The 25,038-nt window shown below is 40.2% G+C and overlaps 1 protein-coding gene across 1 annotated transcript in view; it reads right to left on the reverse strand.

The window, feature by feature from the left end:
• Window positions 1-343: 343 nt before the first annotated feature.
• The window catches only part of LOC122176713 (MLX interacting protein), a 44,992-nt gene continuing 20,297 nt past the window's right edge, over window positions 344-25,038 (reverse strand). Inside the window, exons 2-17 of the mRNA XM_042865490.1 lie at window positions 21,753-21,859; window positions 21,345-21,430; window positions 20,515-20,604; window positions 20,222-20,263; window positions 18,846-19,017; window positions 18,362-18,451; window positions 17,780-17,871; window positions 16,993-17,656; window positions 14,538-14,659; window positions 13,723-13,909; window positions 13,242-13,366; window positions 11,590-11,691; window positions 9,708-9,835; window positions 8,519-8,642; window positions 6,271-6,400; window positions 344-5,599 (exon numbers count right to left, since the gene is read on the reverse strand). Coding sequence (XP_042721424.1) covers window positions 5,478-5,599; window positions 6,271-6,400; window positions 8,519-8,642; window positions 9,708-9,835; window positions 11,590-11,691; window positions 13,242-13,366; window positions 13,723-13,909; window positions 14,538-14,659; window positions 16,993-17,656; window positions 17,780-17,871; window positions 18,362-18,451; window positions 18,846-19,017; window positions 20,222-20,263; window positions 20,515-20,604; window positions 21,345-21,430; window positions 21,753-21,859 — 2,383 coding nt within the window. The 3' untranslated portion in view covers window positions 344-5,477. The remainder of the gene's footprint in view (window positions 5,600-6,270; window positions 6,401-8,518; window positions 8,643-9,707; window positions 9,836-11,589; window positions 11,692-13,241; window positions 13,367-13,722; window positions 13,910-14,537; window positions 14,660-16,992; window positions 17,657-17,779; window positions 17,872-18,361; window positions 18,452-18,845; window positions 19,018-20,221; window positions 20,264-20,514; window positions 20,605-21,344; window positions 21,431-21,752; window positions 21,860-25,038) is intronic.

A 25,038-nucleotide genomic window follows, 5' to 3' on the forward strand; every position in this document is an offset into this window, starting at 1 on the left:
GAGCAAATACAGCCTGATTACCAATGTATTAGAAAAGACAAATCGTTTGTGCTTTAAGTAAGCCCATGAGAGTGAGCCAATTCTTACAGCCAAGAAGGGCCCAAGGGGCACAAGCCTTAAAAAGACTCCAAGCTTCAAAAGATCAGCAGCAGATACAAGTCTTGCAAAGGGGAACACAAATACAGGGATCCCAAAGGGGTCACTTCAGCACAGCTAGTGTTGAAATGAGCCTTTGTCACCATTCAGAGTTGCAAAAGGGATGCCAAGGTCCTGGTCCAGGAAGACTCCCACTTCCCATTTCCAAGTCGAGTTCAGGTAAAAAAAATGAAGACATTACAACGAATTTCTTCCAAAAAATAACTTTTATTGTTTTTGTCGTAAATATAAAAAATGCATTGCACAATATAACAGACCTACTGAAAAGTGCTACATATCAACAGCACAACAGATGTTGTGTCATGCACCAGAACAGGAAACCTAGGCAAAGCAAAAGTACAACCTGAAGTCCTCAAACCTCCAAGCTTTTTTTTTTGAACAAGAATGAACTCCATTCACTTAAATACATTTAAATACAAGATTAGAAAATAAACAGTTTGCTCATTATGTTGTTAAGAGGATTATTCCTAACCAGTATCTTTTGATTCAAAATTCTATTCATGTTGGAAATGTTCAGATATAAAAGCCAATCAGACAGTGGCTAGAAAGTCTAAAGTCTGTTACATACCTGGGTGTATTTCCTTGCAATTGAATCAAGTTTTACAGATCAACCTACAATTTGGTGCTACCACTTCTGCTCTAACACCAAAAATAAGCATGAAATCCATCCAGGAATGAAACCAAAGGAAAGCTGAGGCCTTAGCTGTTGTGGAAACAGCATTGGGGTCCCATACAAGAAAGCCTTCAAAAGTAAGTGATCTCTGAAATGGAGGTACATAACTTGGAAGAGAAATAGGAAAACTCCTGTTATCTTACCTAATCAAAAAATCTCCAAGTCATCAAAATCTGTCCACATTCTGTGAGATTGGTAGGCCCTAAAGCACCTAAACATTCAAATTTTGGGTGTTTTCCCTTGCAATAAAGGTGCAAAAGAACAAGGTAAAAAGAAAAGAAATAAAAAGGTCAAAATAGTTGACTATCAACTCTATTTTATCAGTATCTTCTAGCTGGGAACATCAAGCAAATTATCCACTGGACATGGAACGGCTTCCAAATAATTTGGAAAAATAAAGCATGTTACTGAATGTTTTTGCAGTGAGATTTCCTCTCCTGCTCTTAGCTGATCTTCAGAAGTCTTCAGACTTCAGAAGCAAACAAAATGCAACCCCTCCTCTCACCTCCATCGTGAGAAGACAAGCATACACATGCAAAGAAAGAACACAAAAAAACAAGGATGCAAAGTAAAGGGATGCTATTTTCAAACACCATTTGACTGCCCTTTGACTGTTCAAGCAATTCCAGATTTAGAGATTTAAGTACCTTTATCTTTACTAGTTTTTTGTCAAACTTTTTGGTGGGCATGTCCCTGTGTACAGAAGGATAGAGAAGTCAGCAAGAACGAGGCAATCTTTTTCCATACATATACACATACACACCCACACACAATTTTTCACCTCAGTTTCAGCACACAACCTCTGAAATGCCATGCAGGCAACACACTCTTTTAAAACCAAGGGAATCCTTGCTCTGCCATTTCATCAAATTTTCCACGTAGCATCAAATCAGGGGTAAGAATGTAAGACTTACATCAAATGAATACAGGACCCCAAGATATTAAGGCACAGGTGGTAGCATTCTAGTAAGCTTGTCTTGAAGAAAGGCTTCCCTGGTGGTCTAGAAAAGCATGGAAAAACACAGCAATTGGATCAACTGGTATTAATTGAGAATCCAGTTTCTGTGCAGAGATTAGCGTCCAGATGAAGCAAGGACTTGTCTCCATCTTTATGACTAATTTCTTCCTTACAGTTTGCTCCTCGACTTTTCCTGCTCATTCCTCCTGTTAATAGATTTATATACTTCCTTCTAAGTTTATCAGATAACAAGTTCTCTAGAACTTGCATGTAGGGAGGGGACCCTCTACAATGTACCAATTTAAATAATTCAAGGTCAGAAGGCACCACTAGACAACCTCAATTTGACCTTGCATGTGTCACAGGCAAGAAATATTTTATCTAGCCACTCCCTTGTCGAGCAAAATATGTTGGATTTGACTGAATGAGTCATATTTGCTCATACAGGAATTCTTTGTAAGTCCAGAACCGACCACCTGAAGACAGATATGCATCATCTGTAATTCTGTGTAGACTACAGGCACAGTGTGTTTTGCTTGCTTAATGTACTTCAGTGATCCACAGGAAGTTAGACTGCTTAAATCAGAGAAGAAAGTGGCAGTGAGCTGTTCTGGCTTTTTGTGCTGTTTTTTTTTTGTTGTTTGTTTGTTTGTTTGCTTTGTTAAAGCTGAAATATATTATTTAGAGTCCTCAATCAAGAAAGGCAGAAAGACTAAGCAGCTTAAATACATAACAAAGTAGGAATCTAGGCAAGAATTAATACATACGTAGTCAATTCCTTTTCATACCAGTCCTCAGAACTTCTAATGTGCAGAGATGAGATACACGATAGCTTTATCCTCCTGTGTTTCCATATGAAATGAAATCACAACCCTCACAAAGCTAACGGGTAAGAGAAAAAAATTCTGATTTGCAACAACTGGGTGATGAAAATACACTGAATCGCTGCTTCAAAGAGTTACCACATCATTTCTGGTAATTGCACTACGTGGAAACTATCTTTTCACTATTCCTTCCCTCCCTCCTACACTCTTGCCTAAGTAAGCAGTCTCTGACTCGATTTTCTCCCTTTACACTTTGTTCAGATTTGTGGTCTTTTCAAAGTGACATGAGCTTTTTTTCTCCTCCAGAAATATTAAAATCAGCATTTCCCCTCCAATTGTAACCAAATCACAGTACAATGACTGTGATGGTTTTTTCCATCCGCATCAAAACCATTAATGGGTAAAAGCTGCAGCAGTTCACTCATACTTCCCACCCTTCCTACTCCTTTAAGGTCCCTTTTGACTTCCAATTCATTCAGCGAGATTCCAACCACTAAGATCTAAGCTTAGAAGTCATCATACTTGCCTGGGCTTTGGGGCATGGCTGCACTGCACACTTTGCTTGTTGAGACATCATTGATACAACTGCAACCACAACTGCAGATGTGGTTAAAAACGGTAAAAATCAGGCACAATCACTGCCTGACAAGCAGGAGAATAATGCAAGGGAGTCACTCAGAACATGATCATCTGAAAAGTACAGCAAAAACACAAGTGGATCTATTCCTGGACTATTTGTCTAATGAAGTGCTTCTAGAAAACTGGATACATATTTTTAATATGCAAATATGCATGTAGATATCTAGGCATCTCAGTGAGATAGTAAAGAACTTGAGGGACACTCCCCAGCACATCACAGTGTTAAGTGACTTCACTGGAATTGAGCTCACAAACAGCGATAAAAATAGGAGATTAAAGTACTGATTAAAAAATTATTCTACAGTAACTCATAGAATCATTGAATGGCTTGTGTTAAAGATCATCTAGTTCCAATATATTTTACCCAGATGCATCCAAAATAATATTATTTGATAAAATAAAATGTATGAAAGACCCGGATATGGGCCCTCCCTAGAAAACTAATTCATTAATTGCTATGACAGTCTTTATACACTGTTTTATTAAATCACCATCCCTGGAAGTCCCTTCCAGCTCCCCCATTCCACAACTCACAGTACCTCTGCTCTGGAAACAGACCCTGGGGCTAACTTTTGATGTATTCTTCTTGGTACAGTCCTGCTCACATGTAAGAAAACTCTGCAATGAAAGCCAATAGCTGCAATATCTCAGGACAAGAAGGAAAAAAACCCAGCGCTCTCTGTGCCTAGTGCTGATCCCCAAATCCTACTGCTGTTTTTTATGGTTCATCTCACTAAGCAGGAAGGATTGGGCTCAACACAGTATTACTGACTCAATTTCTGAATGTGTAATACCCAAATTTAGTAGCTACTCTTCGTGTTTGCACTGTGACAGCCTGCCCAATGCCTTCAGACAGCCTGCTTTTCAAATTGTCAGAAAACTACTTGGAGGAGGTACCAGGGAAACTTTGCATAGCTCCAAAATATCAGAATCAAGTAAGAAGTGGAAATACGTGGGTCACAGGATCATTCCAGGCCAAATATGAACAATTGGCCAGAATGAATATTCCAGTGTTGTCTAAGGATGGACAGACTATCTCGACTGTAACAAGACTCAGCTTATCTACAGCAAAGGACAGTACTTGTGGAGTCTGCAACATAAACACTGTACAGTATTTCTAATTTTAAACATATCTTTATAAGTTTTAAAATTTATATTGAACATAACTGTCCCAAACAGACCACGCTTGGCTAAGTCCTTCAGGTTTTTTAAATAGAAGGCAAAAAGAGCAGGCAAAAAAGGCAAAAGAAACTAAGAGCTGACTATAAGCTAGTATGGTTTGCTACAGTTTCTGAGATAACATAAAAGCCAACTTCTTAATTCTCAGAACTGAAGTTTTGTCTTTGCAGCCCTATGACATTTATCTATGGATGTGTTTTACATGTGCACGTTTTATAAGGAAGGCAGATGAACTCTGCAGAGTGCAAGAAAACAGCTTACAGATTAAACAAATACAAAATTCATGTGTCTATCCTGACTGCAGAATCTGTAAGCTAAAACAGCTTTCTTGCACTTACTGCACATTACTTTATTGCAATGGCTATATCAGGAAAATAATAAAAATTCACTACTATATTAGCTACAGAATAAAGCATGTTTTGAAGCTGATCATATGCAATGGTACACTCATTAAAATACACAAAACACAGCCTGAGATTTTAATTCTAGTATTTTCCGCAAGTTGACATCACTGACAGATTATTTTTCTCCTTTGGTTTTTAAAATCATCTTGTTCAATTTTAATTTTTTACCATTCAAGTAAAACAAATGGAACTCAACACTAGAATACAAAATAAAAAGCATATTTTGTTTACCAAAACTGAAAGTATTTTTCCCCTCCAAGGGAACATTCTTTGATGTACAAGATTTACACTTAAGAGAACTTAGCACTTGAAGCTGTTTTCCAGAAAGATGTTCGTTGCATACGGATGCATGCTGCATTGATGGAGATATATTGCTGCCTGCAGGATTGAATCCTGCTATATTTACCTGAGCTTGGTGTTCTCACTTAATGGAGTAGAGCACAGCACTGAAGAGGAATCAAGACGTTACAAACAACGTTGCATCACACTTCAACAAATCCTGAAGGCAGAGCCAGATGCTCCCAACAACATCTTGATGATGGAGAGAATTCTTTCTAAAGTGCACCAACTGAAAGGAGACTCACCAGGCTGCTAGACTGGCATGTTCTCCACCCTTTGTACAAATAACTCCTTGTCTTTGGTTGTTAGGTTTCACCAGCTGTTTCATTTGTCCTGCTGACCGCCTCAGTGGCTTGCTCTGGCAGGCGTGATGGATCTGACAGAACTGAGGTGCTTACACTTAGCTGCCGAAGGCTGCTCAACACCACTATTCAAAAGAAAAAAAGCCAGAGAAGTATGAAAAAGCCAGTTTTACTGCAAACAGTTCCATGTAGGACAGCATACAAATACTGTAAGGCCGTTATGATGACAGAATTACGAAAATACTTCTAAGAAACATGCATACTTGCACATACAGTAACAGTAAGTAAGATGCGTTAGAACTGTGCCCAGAGAAGAATAAAGATCTACCTATTTCTTCCTACTGAAAAAGGTACTTTTTGGAAATTCTGACTGAGAATGTAAACAATTGCTGATTTTTAAAGAGGTAAAGGGTAAAGAAACGAGGCCCAAACCAATGGTCATTTTAATGGGAAATACAAACTTCAGAAGTCTTTTCCTTCATGGGACAAATCACACTGTCAAACTTCACTCCAAATGAAGTTGAATATTTGAACTCTGAATGCAGACTGAGACTGTTTAAATTCCGGAATCTGTATTCAGCAATAATTCTTTTTTTTTTTCTGTTCAGCCTTAAGCAGGCAATTAAATACCTCACAGTCAAAAGTTCTTTTCACTGTTCAGTGCAACAGTAAAAAGAGACTGAAAATCATATTGAGCATTATACGCTTCTGTCATATGCTGACTCTTAGGAAAAGTTATTACATATGGACTCATTTACTATGATCTTGAATTACTGCTTGATAGAAATTCACTTACTTGGCCTCAGAACAGGGAGGGAACAGTGCTGATCCAACCAGGCTATTGCAGTTTGATTCAGATCTTTAAAGCTCGTTGTTGAAACCATTCCATTGAAGGACTCAAACAATGGCTTAATAATAATGCTGAACTGCAAATCATCAAACGTTAAGGGAGACAGCAAAGGAGATGTTCAAAACATTCTAAGGGAAAAAATAACACAGCTCAAACTGCAGGGAAAAATTTGAACTTCAGCTACTGGTTCTACCAATACTGATTCATTTTTCAAAATTCCTGTATCTGAGATTGACCTTATCTCCTGCAAACCAGCTGCACGCTAAGAACTACCAGGTTTTTCCTTTAGCTTTCTGTAGTTACTGCTTGCAAGGATGGTCCACGAGCTGCCAATAACATTCCTGGCAGTAAAAGAGCAGACAGAACTCTCACCTTGTATTAATGTGTACAGAGTATCACCAAAAGCCTTCTTGGCTGTGTTTCTTGGGCTTTCATGCGGGGCTTCCTGGAATGATCACCATTATAATGAACTCAAAACAGTTTCCTGTATCACTGACATGGTAACTCACCAAGTAAATACAGTTTAGAAACTATTACCATGGAACTGGCTTCTTAAAAACTCATTTGAAGGCTCAGAATCTGTGATTTTACCCTGTTATCCCAGAAGGGATTTTCAGACTACAGTCAGCAATGTGTGAGAATGTGGCCAAACTGATCTCTACTTTGTCATACACTCCTATCTTCATCACTGTGGCTAACAGTCAAGGTAGGCCCAGCAACTGCCTGGAATACTCCAGGGGATTTACATGTGGTTATGGACTCGTACAGACTGACTGTGTATTCTTCTGCTGATATTCTACTATTCAGGGGTAAGTACTTTACCCCTGGGTTATCTCCAGCAGCCCAAGAACAGATAACTCATTTCCCTCTCATATGCAACAAAAACCATATATTCTCATACTTGCAAAGAAACTTCTCTCTCTTACAGTCATTTCACAAGGAGATTTTAAAAAAAGTTACCACCACTCACCTCTCAATCTTTTAACTTTTTAGTGCATGACATTCAGAAATATGTCAGCAGTGGCTGAGGTTTCTATCCAGTTGTTGGACAACTGTCCCCTCACAGCTACAAGGTAAAGCTGGGAAAGACTTCTTAGCCTGTCAACCTTCCATTTTACCAACTACAGTAGCATTTGATACTATAAGCTTAACTACAGTTTTCGTTGTTATGTTAAAATTCTGCTGATTTTTTAATAAAGTGAATTTTTATAACTCACCTGAAACTGCTTCTGAGTTAGTGCTATTACTGCACCAAGTGACTGCAGTGAGATCTTGCTAAGAACTAAAAAAGAGCTTGCTAAGAGCTAAAAAGATGCTAAACAGGAGAATTTGGCTTTCTGGGACTAACATAAACCAAACATCAAAAAATAAAGCATTTTCACATTCTGAAAGTATTAACAGTGCTGTTCATGCATGCACAAAGCACAGTCTTATATATTCTGATCATCTAAGTTGCCAGGAAGGACAACCGTCTGAGTACAAAGACACAGAATACATATCAATACAAACATACAGAGGCTTAATGTGGAGAAGGAAGGTTAATGCTTCTGCTCATTAATAACTACACTTCCGCTCCCTAATTACTAGCATCCCTGCACTGACTCCAGCTAATCATATTTGATGCAAACTAGTACATTTGGATTAGCTATCCTGGTTCTGTTCCCTGCTTGTGGAAATACACCTCTTGCATTATCATTCATCTGTAAACGAGCTGCTGGCACTGGAGAAGTAAAGAGAAACTAAGTTGATTCGCTGTCATAATGAAAGACAAAGAAATCTAGGGGGAAAAAAAAGGGAAAAGTTGCAAGTTTTCAAAACTGCCACAACAGTTTCAGTAACTGACTATAATAATTTTTTTCCTTTTTTAAGCAATTTTTGCAGTTCTCAATAATTCTTTGCAAAAAGTGAGAAAAAGCTACAGCTAGAGAAACATTTAATTGCACATTTCTTGGAGTATAACCACCTAATGACTTCGTACCACATTTCTTTCAAGTCACCTCCAACTACTTTAAAGTGAACAAATTCTGCCTCACAACAACATATAAAGTATTTCCATACACAGACGTGAATGAATGCTCTAGACATGCATTACTTTAAACAACTTGGCTGAAATCATAGCATCAGAATCCAAGTTAGTGCTTCAAAATACGTTAGTACCAAACCTCAGGTTCAGCAGGTCAATAAGAAAGGATACAATCCAGAACTTCCAGTTCTGGAGGGTATTATTTCTCACGTACTCATCAAACATACACCTTATGTGGTCAAACCTCTGCCGTGTTACTGGAACACCGGTAGCAGGGAGTCGCTGTTGGCAAGAACTGAAAAGAAGATGCTCTGAGGTCAGAATCTCCACCAGGAATGACAAACTTCTTTTACAGACTAAATTACAGCAATAGAAACGTGTGCAACCCCAGTATCTCAAACTGAGGTGGTTTCCCTCTGCAGGACCCCCTACCCTGAGTTTATTTGTTACAGCCAGAGATATACAGTTTTCCAATTGTGTTTATATTCATGCAGCAAAGCAGTTTTTCAAGCTGCTACAGACTCCTTTTTACAAGCAACATAACTGAAAGCAGAGTATACAGAACAAAGTAGTTTTTGGGATCCATTCAGAAAAAAGGAACATTAGGAGTCAAGTTAAAATTTACAGACTAACTCCTAGACAGTGTTACAGAATGAAATGTTACGAAGATTCTTAAGAAACAGCTCAATTTAAAATAAAACCAAACAAATTATCATAGTTTTTCTTTTTTTTTTTTTTTTTTTTTTTTAAGAAAAAGAAAGATTTGGATTTGCTGATAAGTCTAACGTAATGCCTAAGCCTTCTTAGACTTCTAAGACTTCTGTATGTGGAAGAAAACTCACTGGGGTTCTCAGCATGCTTTTCGATAGCACGTAACTATTGTAAACCAACAGAGGAAACAGGGACACCAGGAGGGTGAATTGATTTATCAGTTACATTCAGTCAGTGGCATGCTCCATGATTCCAAGTCCTACATAACCAACCACATCACTTCCAGTATAAACTGAGTGCATGAGGAAAGAAAACTGCAGCAAAGCCATCATGAAGAATAGGAGCGTTTTATCCCCAGTGAGCCTATTTTTTTTAAAGAATCATCACTGGCTTCTCAGAATTCTTCTAATGATCTAACGCATCTTTTCTGATGCTGCCACTGTTGTGCATTCACGCTCAGAGCTTGCTGAAAATCCACAAGATTTGCTACCAATGCCCATCCCATTGCTTTTTGTTTGGAAGTTGGTAGCACTTCTGTTCAATACCCATCTGTTGTTTGGCACGACACCTGAGGCAAACATCCCCTGTTGTTAGCCAAAGCAACACTCAAGCTGCTCTGCTCCATGACAGAAATCTCCCAAAATCTCACATGATGGCAGCGTTTAGCTCCTCGATTTCTTCCCGAAGGCGCCTGGTTTCCTCTTGCATCTGTGTTCTTTCCTGCTGTAGTTTAGCGATATATTCTACTGTTTTCTGGAGAGTGATTGCATGGCTGATCTAGACCAAACACAAACATAGAGCTCACTTTCTGGAACAAAGCTGGATGGATGAAGAGTTTGCTTCTAACCTGCGGTAACACCCAGAAAAGCACTTCAGCACCTTTTAAATTTCCTTCATCCTGCCAAAGTACACATAGGTACACAGAACACTTAATACTGAACTCCTCATTGATCCGACTCCCATCTGCACACTAATACAGAGAAAATGGCTGCAGAGGTTGTTTTCTTTCCCAAATCACATCTTTTCTATTCTGTTGAAAGCAATATATTCAAAGTGTTTATTTCATTATCAACCTTCTAGAAATGCTGGCAGTACTGAAGGATGTGCTGCACCTGCTGAAAAATTTTTTGTGCTGTTAGAAGCATTGTTCTTGGCTGACAACTTAGTCTGGAAAGCTTGAAGTTGTTCAAACAGAAGTAAAACGGCCTAGCTACCACCAAAGGAGACAAATAATGTCACAGATGTTTTTAAAATACACTTTCAGTTCTGAGGAAGCAATTAAAAACCTGTACTTCAGAAGTAAACATTTCACTAAAGTCAAATAATCAAAAAAATCACTACCTTTCAAATAGGCTATAAAAACAAGCAGTGAGATTCTGATAATTTATAGCCTAAACATAGAAAATAGAAAAAACAAGGTAGACACATCCATGTGTTGACAACAAGTTTTCATATTTTCCACGTTTCATGAGGCAGTGGTATTTAAGGATGTTTAGAAAGCTGCACTGCAGAGAAACTTGTGTTTCAATGATTTTAGTTTAGTTTTTAGTGAATTAAATTAAGCATCATCATCAGAGTAAGATCTTAAGCATGACAATGAGAAGGGATTTTTTTTCCTCTGTAAATCTATGCGCAAAAAACAAGTGACAGGGAAAAACTGAGAACATGTGAAAGGCTGAGAACATGTGAAGAACATGTGGGGTAAAGGGCAAATTCTTGAAGGCAGATGGGTGATATCAGATGTCAGGAGTCCAATAGGGGTTTTCAAAGTAGCCTAAAACGGTCAGACTCCTAACTGCACTCAGGAGGTAACAGACCAGCACGTGTAGTAAGTTTCAGAAATTTCAGTGGACATTTTTGGACACTTGTGAATAGTAATTGCAGTTGTACAGCACTGCTCTGCCATGCTCTTAGCTGTAGTTAACACAGCACAAAGCCTCTGCTAACAAACTGTTCAAAGGAGTGTTTATTAGCTCAGGTCAGTTGTCAAGGTATATTTTGCCAGGCTCAACATCTTACCAACAGCATCTACACCTGGCTTCTGGCTGGCTCATCATTCAGGCAGAGCAAGCTCACAGTACTGACTGGATACAGCTTTTTGAGTCCAGTTCTGGGGATCAGAATCCCTCCAGAATGGGTATAAAAAGGCAGTACATCAGAAGTAAAGGTGACCTAACAGTAAATGTAGTTATTCTATGCTGCAAATGTGACAAAATCTTCATTGCTGGGGTTCTAGCAACAAGAATTGTAAAAATCAGTTTTACTCTTTCCCTGTTGGCTTTAAAGCCACAGTCTCTCATCAGAGAGGACTTGATCAACATTTGAAACTGCATCAACACACGCAACATCTACAGGGTTCTCTCACCTCAACCGTAAGCCATGAATTTATCATCCTTCCCTTTCCAAGGATCTCATTTTAACCATCTTCACTGACTATCTGGCACAGTCAGTCAACAGTGGAGAGATAATTCTTTTTCAGAATGGCTTTCTTCAACTCCCTGTTAAACCATTAAAGCTGCCAAGTTACTTACCGACTTGGAGTTCACTGAAACCAAGCTGTTCAGGGTACTGCAGCCAATCCTGATATTAAACCTTCGTTTCTGTTCTGATGAGATACGCTTCATTCTTTGAGTCTGTGTAAATAAAATTATGCTGTTTGCCTTTACTGTTTTACTGCTACAATTACTTCTGCTATTCAAGTCCACAGTGTCATTTTTGTTGAACTGCAGCATTCATTGTCTTTCCAGGCCAAGCCATAGGATTGTAAACTTGCAAGCGGTTTAAGTGATTAGAAAGAAACATATGGAGTATTAAATTCAATTCTAAACCTTGTAGAATTTCCTTCAAAATAAAAATTTCTTTTTAAGACTCTTAAATGTTTGTTTTTTTTTTCCCCTGATGTCAAATTCTGTATTTTAGGCACATAGTTAGTTAGGATTTCGTTGAAGTCTTTAAGTTTGAATGATTCATTTTTATTTTTTTTTTTTTTACCTAATACATGCACAGAATATCAATTAACATCAATAGATTTTCTGATTTAAAAAAAAAAAAAAAAAGTCCACAATTCTAGCATACCCTGAGGACAAAGACTGTCAGGAATTAACATTTTCCTTTGTAGCATTAGTAATCTTGAAGTTGCTTCTAGCAAAACACTTAGGAGAAAGTAAGGAATTTTCTACTTGAGAATGTGCTTTCTGCAGAACAAGGCTCTCCAAGGACAGCCCATGATCACCCCAATTCACAAGTAAGTAAAGTAGTGTAGTGAAGTAGTTAAGTCACTGCCCAAAACCACAGAAAGTGCAAGAAAATACAGCACAGATTTCCAATGCCCTCTGAGTTTTGCCAACCTGAAAAAAAATGTTACCAAGCAATACAGAACTGTTTAGCTTAACTAAGAATGCTGAGGAGCAAGGAGAGTACATCTAGAAACAAGGAAGCAACACTTCCTCTCTCATCTTTCAGACGAATTACTGTCAGCACGCATGCAAAGCAATTCCTGCTCACGCAAACGTCTTCAAATAGCCACCAACAGCCCTAACGCCCGCCACACCGCAGCCTTTTCTTTTAAGAGAACGGCTCCATCTAGCGGTCACTTTCCCCACTACCGGCCTGTCCTAACAGCCTGATCCTCAGAAAAAGAAAAGAAAAAAAAAAAGGAATTGGACTCTTGAAGTATTTCACAGCTCTAACTCTAGAGTTTTTGGAGCTGCTTCTCTGTAGAGCTGCAAAAGCATCACTGGAGACATGCTAACTCACTCAACAGGTCAAGAACTCATCCTTCAGCAATGGCTGAAGTTCTGCACTCGAGCTCCAACAGACAATGGCAAAAAGCCACAGTTTAACCTAATGTGACACTAAAACTAAATGTGACAACTCTGACCAAATAAAATGAGTTCCAGCATAAGAATCCTGTGAGCCAGAGCAGGAACCTGCTGTCACATCCATAAGGACCTGCAGAGGTATGGTTAAGCCTGGCCTCTCTAGTGAGGCATCTCTGAGGAATGGAGTAGATTAAAGTTCAACATCTTAAACTGAACAGAGCAGCACAGATGGAGCACAAGCTAAGCCCTCAAGCACAAGTATTCCACTTTCCTGAAGCACAGCTTCAGTCCACTCAGATACCAGGGAAAAAAAAGTGACTAACAAAAGCAAAGAAAAGCACCTGAAAGGAAAGAACACACACCTTAAGTGCACCCATTGGAGAATCAGTGGCAAGTTTTCCTGAGCAGCTGTTCTGAGGAGACTGCGGACTGGGGCTCTGCTCTGAGGTGCAGGGGGAAGCCTGGCCAGAATTCTGACAGTCTCGGCCTTCATAAAAGAAGAAAGACAAGACATTAACAAACAATATCCTGTAGCAAATACAACTGCTGTGAAGATTCTATTTGGAACACAACTAAAATGCAGCGGACATCTAAGTTATCTTCATTGATATAGCAATCATTTATAGAAAGCACAAAGTCACAGATGTGGGAACACTGCACATCAGTTTAAGAAAAAATTGTCAACAGTTGGATGCAACTGAAGCAGGAGGGCATGAGGGCCCAAAAAGCTTTTCCTTCAAGAAGTATCCTGGAATCTTTAAGGCCCATTTACACCTTACCTAATCAATGGAAACACACCAGCACATGCAGGGAAGAGAGAATGCTTACAAATTTCTAACTTACTAGGTGTAGGTGAGGGAACTTGTGAACTGCTACTGTGGGAAGAGATTTGCTCTCCTTTCACCAGCACATCCTGGACTACATTAGTAGAGAAGAGGTGTGAGACTGAGGACTGGCTCTGATGGCTACTTGACGCTTGCTGTGCTGGACCAACCAGAATGTTACTGCGGAACTCTGTCACCCCAGGAGCCTGGGAGCAGCATGAAGGGAAAAAAAAAAGAAAAAAAAGAAAAAGAGAGAGAAAGAAGGAGAAAATGAGAAGGAAAAAGAATTATTTGTTACCTTGTCTTTGGCTAAAAGTAACAAACTAATACACCACTAACAATCTGATGACACCAAACTGATACTTAGGGAACTTCAGGCACTGAAGCCAGACTTCTGGCAGGAAACCAGCATCCCTTCAGAACTTAATGCAGTATTATTACATAGCAACAGCACAACATACTAAAATCTAGTTCCACCTTTCTGTATAGAACATACTGGAAAATCCACTCAAACTTTACTTTCCAACAGGCAAGTACCCCAGGTTCTTTCTACCTTCTGCATGATTCATGAAAAGCAGAAACCATCCCCACTAGGAGTAGGATATGAGATCCAATTTGTAATCATGTTGTGAGACAGAGGCTGTGAAAACTAGATAGTACTTTCAGGCCCACAAAGTACTTCAAATAAAATAAGCAAACATAATGCAGACTGCACACATACACTGCTAACAGTTGAGAATTGGTGGATTAGTTGCACCCTTGAGCTCTCTATGGCTTTAACAGCTTACAAAAACTGACCTTAAGAAAACCAAACATTTAAAAAATTCTCCTTACTCTGGCAATTCCAGCTGGAGCAATTGCAACATTAGACTGAGACATGGCAGGCGTCAAAATCCCCTCTCTTTTTAAAGGTGTGGGAGTTACAATCACAGCTCTGGACTGTCCCTGAAAGGCAGCTGAAGAACACAGTTAAGTTAGAATAGTTAATGAGACAAAAAAAAAGGAAGGTGAAGATTATTATGTATGAAATTATGAAAATACTGGGCACTGAACAGGGGGAATGGGCGCCTATACTGTACTTTTTCACTGCCTTATTAAGTGCCATCAGTTTTCTGATAGTCTCAGTTCCATGAGTCCAGTTCTTCCTTGTCCATGTATTAAATTCTCTTCCTCATCACTTCACTCTGCTAACATCTTTCACCACCTGGTTTTACAGCTGCTTTATAGGAGACAACCAAACGTGACTACAAATCATTAAATTTCCAGAGAAATGGTTAAAGGACCAAGAATTCTACACAGTTATAAAGCTGGAGCTAATTGTAAATAGCAGCAGCTGTCTCCACAATGAAAGCTTAAAAAAATCTCAAAGATCACCATCACTGCAGGAAGCTTGCACCTACAGCAGGAATTAGAATCCTCGCCCTGGATAAGGTGGGCTGTTTTTTGGTTTTTTCCTTTCTAGCAGTTAGGGTCTCAGTTCAACCAGTGTAGATGTACGTTAATACCGATATTGGTTTTGCACAGACTTTACAGAGCACGTAACTAACTATCCTACGTTATCACTAAAGGGAAGAATCATGCAAAAACAACGCTTCTGCATGCTTTTTGAGAAAACTAAAGCCAAACTTACTGAATAGCCCTCTAGGCTATTTATTTATTTCAGTATTTCAGTGTATTTATTTCAGCTCACTTGCTCAGAATATTTACATTGAAGTGGAGACAGCAGAATTCTTTCCCATGCAAAACTGTTTGCCTGATGAGATCTTATTTTTGAGTCATTATTTCACAAGACCGTAAGCAAAATACATCCCTTTCTAGAGATTATAATGCAGTTCACTTCACAGTCATGAGATTATTTGTTTGTCCTGAACACACTGACACCTCAATTATAAGGACTGATGTCTACACTGCTGTCAAAAACAAAGCTTCAGTCTTTACAAAAAGTTTTGACTTTGACCTCTGAGCTTGGTGTCCCAGCAATTCAGGAGCACTGTGATCTCTGAACACACACTGCTAGGAATAAAAAACACCAATGGCTTTAAAACTACAAGAGAAACCAAATTATTAGTTGTGGTGGTCCAGAAGAAAGTGAAGAAGTATTGGGAAAGCATACAAGGGGTGAAGAACCAAGATGCGCTGCATATACTAGGAACAAAGACTTTCTGACTGCTAGAGTTGTTCACAATGCTTTACTACGTAAGTAACATCTTGGCTGCTGTAAACACATGGGCTTGTGCTTAATAAGCACTACAGACAGAAATGTTGCCAGGAACACCTGCTCAGTGAAAAGCCCTGGCTGACATACCTACAACTTCATAAAGCCTATTTGAGGATACTCCTCATAGGAGGGTTTTTCTTGGATTGTTGTTGCACGTTCCAGGCAGCTGAGGTCACTTGGATCCCAGCCAGGACAAGTTTGAAAACAGAGTGCAGTAATTCCAAGACAAAGTTTGCTGCCTCTCCTGCTCTACTCTTGAACTTTCCCACAAGAACCACAAACAAAACCTTCTCTGCTCACACATGCTACTCTTGCCCTTGTGAAATTCTAATGTCTCCAAATCACACCCAAGGTGAACTGGTTCTCTTCACCCCAATCCTGATAAACACTGATGATTTATGGAATGATTTGTGGGCACATATCCATGCTTCCATTCGAACCAACATCGTGGTCCACTTCAACAACTGCTCCCTAGCTGAACTCTGCCTCAAAGAGTTTCAGGCAGGCTGAGACGAGCATCAGAATATGTTCAAGTGTTACTAAGGCACATATATCAGCACCCTAGTGTTATAGGGCATGATGGCGCAAAAACAGGCACAGTGACTTGTCCAGGGCAGCCAGCCGAGCTGACAGACCTGCCATTCCCCATCTTACACAGTCTCCCTGCCACACCACTGTGTGACAATGTTTTGAAGGAGAGCTAAGAACAGTATTAAACAAAAATAAGGTTTTAGTAGCCTAAGAGTTATGCAGAGCTCTGGTCAACCCATGATGCACCTATGTAACCCAGCAGAAATTTTACAAAGGAGACACAATTCCAGGGCTGAAAACCTCCCTGTGCATGACTCTTTTGACAAGTCAGCTCTGCACACACACAATCAAACTGCTTCCAATTCTCCCAGTCCAGAGCACCCCACTGTAGTGTAGCCACATGCCAGTAGCTTGGATGACCCCTCGCACACCCTCAGGAAGCTGTATTTTTTACCATTATGTAAACCAAGAAAAACAAGAATGTGCTCCCCTCCTGCTAGTTCCACTCAAAAAAGAATGTCACCCACCGTTTTGTCTCACCTGGGGTGATGAAGGCATTCTTTAACACTAAGGACACTGTTTCAGGCTTCGGAGCAGACGCTATTTTTTGTGACTGTTTGGGCCTTGTCCCAGCACTAGCCAGAGGAACAGCTTTGGGGAGTGCAAACGTCAGTTGGGACTGCAGCTGGGGCCGGGGCTGTCCCTGCAGGACAGTAGTCTGGAAAGCCAGGTTACAAGGCACTCCTGCTCCTGGCTGCTGTGTTGCCAGGACAAGGTTCTGGCTCTGGCTGAAGGTGGTGGCAGGGGCATTGTGCGTCAGTGTTGCAGAAGCTGTGTGGGTGATAACTGTAGATTCACAGAGGCCAAACTTTTGGGTTTCTGGTGCTGCAAAAGCAGATGGTGGAGAGTTTAAGCTAGTATTCAGAGGCACTGCTGGCAACGGGGACTGGTGCTGTTGTGTTGCAGGTTGAAGCAGTGGCAAAGGTGTCTGAAACACTGGCAAAAAAGTCTGTGGCCCACTCAGAGACGAGTCAGGAGCAAAGTCTGCTGGCTGGATGAAAGATCCCCCACTTCTAATGCTGGAACAGTGGTCAGTGCCAACATCAGGAATGACAGGAGAAGGTACTGAGGAAGCAATCAGTCCGTCGCTGATGTTCCCAGATGGAAGTGTGTTGGGCAGTGAACCCGATGGTAGGACAGGAGACTGACAGAAAAGAAAAAAAAGGTACAGATTCAGATGTGATCCCCTCAAGCTAAAAATCTTTTTGCTCATGTTTAAGCCATACATGTCCCCAATGAGGCTGTTTTAAATGCTGAGAATGCTTACCTGAGAAGAATGACTGCTGCTGTCTGTTGTATTTGAACTGACAGCAGACACAGAAGGGAAATAAGCACTGGAACGATTAGGTGTGAATAAATCTGAAATATAAGTAGTCACCTGTTACTTTTTTTCTTCTAATATTTATGGTCCAGCACCACACTATAAAATATTAGAATTTCCAAGAATAACAATATTATTTAGCGAGGAATGAAACCAGGAAATGTTTACTTTATCCAGCTAACTGAGCAATACATTGTTGTCTTCTGGAAAAAAACTCATCTCTTCAGAACAGACCTCACTCCTCATTCAAGCTGAGGATGGGGCAAAAAAAATTAACATACTGTCCTAGTTCACCTGTATGTAGATACTCAAGAGCTGATTCTCAGTGCAGTCCCACAAAACTCAGTGATCTGATACAGACTGAACAGAGGCCCAGCAAACAGGTGTCACTTTTGACTTCCATGTTTTGTTTACCTTTCACTCAAATCTCTTCTTTCTAAAGAGAGTAGATATCTGCAACTGTTTAACACTGGTTCTTAAATCACTGCAATTTTTAAGAAATTAATTGACTATACATCAAATTCTTACCCTGAAAAGGTTCAAAAGTGTCCATGAAATCAAAATTTGGCTGGAGAGGAATAAGCCCTGGTTGAATCATGTCAGCATTTCCTAAGTGTGCTGGAAAATTCAAGAAAGAGAGAGATCAGCTTTGTATCACTTGAACAGTAACTCACACAGTAGGAATATGGCACTTAGCTACAACACCAAGACGTGCATCACAGCCAGACTTGTTCAGGAATTTTACAGAAAAAAACACTGCAAAACAAATGGAGCACTGCCTTCTTTCAAAACTACTGCACAGCTCTGATAACAGACAATCAGGGAATGAAATTTGGATGATTAACTGGGATTCAATAAGCTACGAACTATTCAATAGCTACATTCTCTGACTTATTGTAATCTGTCATCAAAGTAAGATACAACTTCTTAAGCAAGACTAGAAATTCAACAAACAAGATTTCTCTTAGAGGTTCCCACTGCAAATTCAACACAGCTGACAGCCAACAAATACCTATCTCTCTGGGATTTGGCCAGGAAACCAACTGATGGGAAGACAGTGTGGAGAACAGGGTGTCAGTGAACTCAGACATAAGCATATCCGCATCCAAGAGGCTGCCCTCCTCCATGGGGACAGGGGTTTCTCTACTATATCTTCTTTTTTGCCAGAGAACCACATCATCATCCTGCCAACGGAAAAGAAAAGTCAGGCTGCCTATACAATGCTAAAGCATTCAGCTGCAGAAATATAAGAACGATTGTCACTTTTCAAGTCTCTAAGAGCCACTCAAATGGACTGAAACAGATCAGTGGTACTTCTAAAAATACTTCAGCTCACAGATTTGAACAACAAAACACTTCTACAGAAGTTAGCCCACATGCTAGAACAGCATGGGAGAAATTTTTGCCCAAAAAACAGGTGCAGACTAGTAATACATAAGACCAAATAACTGCAGCAATACTTTCTAATTTCATTGAGTGTATGTATGTATTTGCAGCTACACCTTGCACAAAGATTTAAAATAACAAACATAACTAAAACTCAAAGCAAATAATTCCTACCTTGAAGCATAACTGAATCTGAAATTTACTTTATCTAACTTTGTGTAAAGTACAAAAATACAACATCATGGGATTTTACTTACTCTTCCTTCATTACAGACTAAGGACAACTATTTCTAGTCTGCAGCAAAAAAAAAAAACCATAGCTTCTTGTGGCTGAGTCAGCATGCAGCACTAACAATGCCAAAGTACCATGGTGGTACATTGGAGCTCACTGCCAAAACACCTGAGTTTTGTGAAGCTGGGACAGATCCAGATTTATGTTCAACTCCAAAAAGAAAAGAAAAAAAAAAAAATCAGAATAATACTTCTGATTATTTTATATGCCTAGAACAGATTTGATGGCTTTTAAAAATTTCGTTTTCATGCTAATTTATAGTACTGTTGTTCTTCTAAATATCTTGCCATTTTTAGGATCCTGGCATGTTATTTGCCAGTGTTGTGACAGCAGGAAGATCAACAATGTACTGCACACATCCTCTCATATCCAGTTAGACAAGCAAGGAAGTAGTGCCAGTTATGACTCAGTAACAAGAAAATAGCATGCCAGTTCTCCAGGAGATTGATCTCTCTGCACATCCAAAGCTGCTTCTCATTTATTCTGTCACAGCACTTTAGATTCAACCTCTCCTCTATCCAATTTAAACTAGAAATCTTACATTGCTCTTCATGGTGTAGAAGCATTAAGCTGTCTGACCTTAATTAAGACTTCAGCAGGATGCTTGTGTTTAGATTTTAATCTGTGCAAGCTGCTGCATGTTACAGCTTTGTTACCTATTGCAGCTTCTACAAGCGTAAGTGCAGCCACTTTTCTCTGGTATCACTCACCCTGACCAAACTCGACAGATCTTCATCTTTATGTTTCTGTAACTGCAAAAGGAGAACAAAACAGATCTTAAAGTCAGAATACATCCTACATATACCAGTAGAAGACTCAACTGCAAAACTTGCAATATCCAGTCATACACAATTAGTCACTGCACAATCATTTTTTATTTAGTGGGACTTGCATAATCTCTGCTTTAAGTATTACTGCATGCTAACAAATGGGACAACAAAACTCAAAAAGCAACAACATACTGGTTGACTAAGCTACATTAAAACTGTGCAAAGGAACAGACCCTTTTCTTGAAGTATGTTCTCCACTTGTGGTATTCCCTGATGACTATTTCAATCCTTCGTTTCCAGTACTTTCCTTCTGTTGCAATGGCCTGAGAACACAGATACAAACACATACCATGAATTACACAGAATGGTTGAATGTTTAATAAGTTTCCAAGCAAGTATTCAAGAAGAAAAAACATGAAAGAAATCTCGTTAATTCTGTTTGAGCTCATGTATCAGCAGCCCAGTTGTCCCAGAGCATATCTGACAGTACTAGTTTGTTGTGAGGAAGATGAAACAAGAGAAGGGTATAGCATTGTAAATTATACGAGAGTTTTACAGTACAGAGAGCTACATCTACTGCCACATCAATGGCCCCACTGATCTTTTACAAGGAGCCAAAGGGCAACTGTTTGTTTCCATTTTGTGCAGAAGCGTGACAATGGAAGTACACAAACGCACATTCACTCTTTTTGTGAAGTTACCTTGACAGATTAAAACAAGTTTTCTCTTGTCTTGAAACTACACTTCATCAATTGAAGATACAGAAAACTCTCATAGGGTCACATAAATTCAGTTCCCAAAACAGCTATCACTGAATAGCCAGAAGAGAGCAGTGGCTGTCAAAATCTTAACCATTCAAACTAGAACACAGACACAACAGAGACTTTTGGCTGTTCCCTGATCACCTCAACAGGACAAAACTATGAACCATGGGTTCGACAACACACTTTCTTCACGTTAATGGCTCCTTCGAAATAAATAAAGACAATGGAGCACAGAACTACTAAGCTGCTTTCCTATCTAGCGAAGTAGAAAACACAGTATAATCTCAGCTGGTATGTACCTCTGGCCGACGATGTTCATCTACATCAACAGAGCCATCCAGGGGAGTCACAAAATGGCACACTGGATTCTTGCGCTTCTCGAGGTCTGAAACAGGAATGAAAATCCAAGTGCTCAAGAAGTGTGGGCTCCACAGGGAGCCCTGTTACCACAACAGAAATGTGTGGGGGAAAAAAAAATATTGCTGGGGCTCCCCCCCGACAGCCAACAGGAAATGAAGAAATTTCAGGCAGTGCTTCCTCTGCATGGAAATCCCTGAGAGCACTGATCCAAAGATGGAGCCACAACAACTGTCCACACATCGCAGCCTCCAGCAGATTCCTGAGCTTTTCATTAAGCAGTAATTTCAGATCTTTCTTGCTTCTTGCATGTGTCGCTCTGAAAATATTTAGCCCAGTTTAATACTTACATTGCATGTACCATGCCCTCCAGATGGCGTTATTGAGACGGATTTTATCTCTCCACTGAAGCTTCAAGCCTTTAAAATTTTTCCATTTTGGAGACACTAGCTTCCCACTAAAACAAAACAGAAAGCAAAATCATTCTGATTTCAGTTTTTCTCTTGCTGCAGCTACAGAAACGAAGTGTTCCCCTAAAATTGCCAACAGGAAGACATAGAAGCAACCATGATTGACAACTTTTGCCTTATACTGTCCAGTGCTTACTGATCTACACACCAGAGAGCAGTTTTCAAGACTTCTTCATATTCTTATCTGCCTGCTAACAACTGTCACAACAGGTTTTGCAAGCATTTCAGGATTGCAACTCATTTCACCCCTACACATTTTTCTTCTTGCTAGTATTCAGTCTTCTCAAATTTCAGTCTATGACTTCCATTAACTGACAAGAGCACTTAAAATTAAAATCTTGCAGGTTTGGCTGCATTATAGTTTTATCTGGCTTGGATTTTGCCAGGGAGCTGGATGAAGTCAACACAAGTTCATTCCTGCAGTTCCATCTGATTTTCTGGAATAGTAATACTGGAAAGAATGAATGAAATACCAGTTTCGGCCCAAGAGAAACCACCACCCACCACCTCTATAGTGCTGATAAACACAGCTGAGCAAGCTGGCACACAGATTCACCATCAGCCTAGAAATAGTAACATTTCTCCAAAGAAGGGGAAGACTAGAAAGAGAAATAGCTGACGTATGAATAGCCTTAGGGTTGGGGGAGAGGAAAAAGGAAGAAGCAACATGTAAACACAACAAACACCAACTTCCCAGCCCTTACAACACCTTCATGAATCATTAATCCATGCTATTGACAGATCAGAGGAAGTAGGAAATAGTCCTAATGTAGTACATTCAAAACACAAATTAAAGTACATGTGCTGCCCCTCTCCCAGGTTCCCCCTCTCATTTTCTGTGATCTGCGAGTTTGAGGCAGACATTGGATCCATCCATTCATTCAGAACCCCACATACATCATCTCATTCTGTTTGCAAGCTTTCTGCAAGTCTACTGTTGCTCTTCTTGTTGAATATGCCTCCCATCTCCGCAAGCTGTCTCACCACCTTCCCAGCACTCCCTGCACAACCAGCTCCATCCCAAAATCTTCAAGTCTCTCGCTTACCATTTCTTTCAAATCCAGGTTAAGACACGGCTTCTCCATTTCTCATGTGTGCATTTACAGTTCAGAAATAAGTCATTAACACGCTGACACATCACTAACACTGACAAAATGCCCACATGCCTTTGACTAAGAAGTCTGTCAACTCAATGTTCATCTCAGTTGCTGCCTGTGTCTGGACAGTCTGCCAAAGCAACAAAACTAGTAATGTTCATTCAGCAAAACAAGAACAAATGCTTTTCTTTAGAATAATAAAAAAAGGAAAATCCCTGAAAGGAACTGCAAAGAATATACAAGAGATCATTACATCTTCAAGGAGCCAATTAAAACTGGAATTTAAACACAAATAGTTTAAAATGTTCTCTATTACATTCTTCCAAAATACTAAACAAAAAATAGAGCATCAAAAGAAGGAAGTGATTAAGAACCTATTCTCAAAATAATTATTATTTTTAGTTCCCATGGGAGCAAAGTACAAACCCAGCTTGAGGTCATAAGTGAAACGCCTCTACCCTTAACGAGAGAAAACAGCATGAAGCTGACAACAATATTTAGGATACTAGTCCAAATTCAATTACTTGGAACAACACTGCGACTGAAAGCAGCAGCCTAACTGAAACCCACCTCCAGGTTTTAAAGAAGCAAAGCAAAGCGAAACAAAGAAAACAAATTCATCTCCCCAGATAACTGCTATCTGCTGTTGCTGCCAGCTCCCCAGCTGCTCGACCACCACAACTCCTTCAAGGACACAGAAGGGCTTGCTGACCAGCTGCACATTCCCAACGTACCTGGGAGCACAGCTTTCCCAAACCTCGTTCTTCCTACAACTGCTGCTGCAGCTCCCCAGGAGTGCTGGCTGCAAAGAAGGGAAGCATCCCTGAGAAGGCACAGGCTGTGACAGCTACATCCCGCCGTAGGCAAGAGCTGGGGGAGGCAGGGAACACAGCTCTCGCTGCTGCCTCGCTGCCAGCTGCACCGCCTGCACTGCGCAGGACATGCTGGCTCACACAAGCAATGCTGAAGTATGAGACTGCTATCTTTACCATTGCCAAACTCCAAGTGAGTGAAAACGGCTCGATGGATAATGCACAATACATTTCAGGAATTCAGAACTCTCATGTAGAGATCTCCATCTCCCAAAACCAAACACCTTCAACCATAAGCCAACTCCAAAAGCTGCAGCTGCAGAGCCACCAGAGCTGGAAGCACCGTAGGACACAGCAGCCCCTATGAGCTTCAGGAGCCACAGCTCTCAGAAGAGAAACGAGGCAGCCACTTCCCTGTGCTGCAGCTCACCTGCAAGTTCTGGACACACCAAGAAAGGTCAGAGCCCATGCCAAAGATTTTTGATAGTTTGTCCCAGCTCAGGACCTTTCTGAGGCAGCGGAGATCCAAGCAGGCACATACACACCTGATCTGTCAGCAGAACACACAGCTCCACACATTTTTGAAGTTCCAGGAAGAACAGCTGTGTTCTAAAAGCAACGGAAAACCCTCAAACGTCACAAGAGTCACAGCAAGATGCAAGAAACAGATGCCCGTAGTGAGGGCATGACCTGATCTCCTTAAACACAAACACATTCGATTTTTAACTTTTTCTACAAGAAATTAAAAAGTAACCTAGGAGAAGGTGGGTATTCCAACGCTCTGCAAAGCAGACTTTTGCCCTGGCAATACCTATTTCTAGTCAAAGCTCTACCTCTAAGAACCTCAGCGTTTTGGTTTAAATTAATAACATCCAGAATAAAGCACTCCTGGCATACATAGGCAAGCAGTACCCATGGAGGCCTTTTCCCTGACCGTATGTTACAGGGACGTCTTCTGTGATGATTAGCAATGAACACAATTTTAAGTGCATAGTTCACAAATATTATCTAACAGATCAGTTAATGAGTTAGTGAGTGATCTTATAGGGCACTTTAGTGACGATTTTGACCCAGCAGGGACAATACAAATGAGTAACCTTCTTCCTTAACAGGTACGGGGCACATGAGATGCCATTCAAAGCTGTTAGGATGACTTCAGAATTAAGCCAGTAGCCCTTTGTAATTAAAACACTGATAAACCATTCAATCCAGCTCCTCTAAAGGCAGTGGAAAAACTCCTGGTGACATCAGTAGTAA

This window comes from Lagopus leucura, unplaced genomic scaffold, assembly GCF_019238085.1.
Source record: "Lagopus leucura isolate 7727_CA_CO unplaced genomic scaffold, USGS_WTPT01 Super-Scaffold_806, whole genome shotgun sequence".
NCBI classification, from domain to species: Eukaryota; Metazoa; Chordata; class Aves; order Galliformes; family Phasianidae; genus Lagopus; species Lagopus leucura.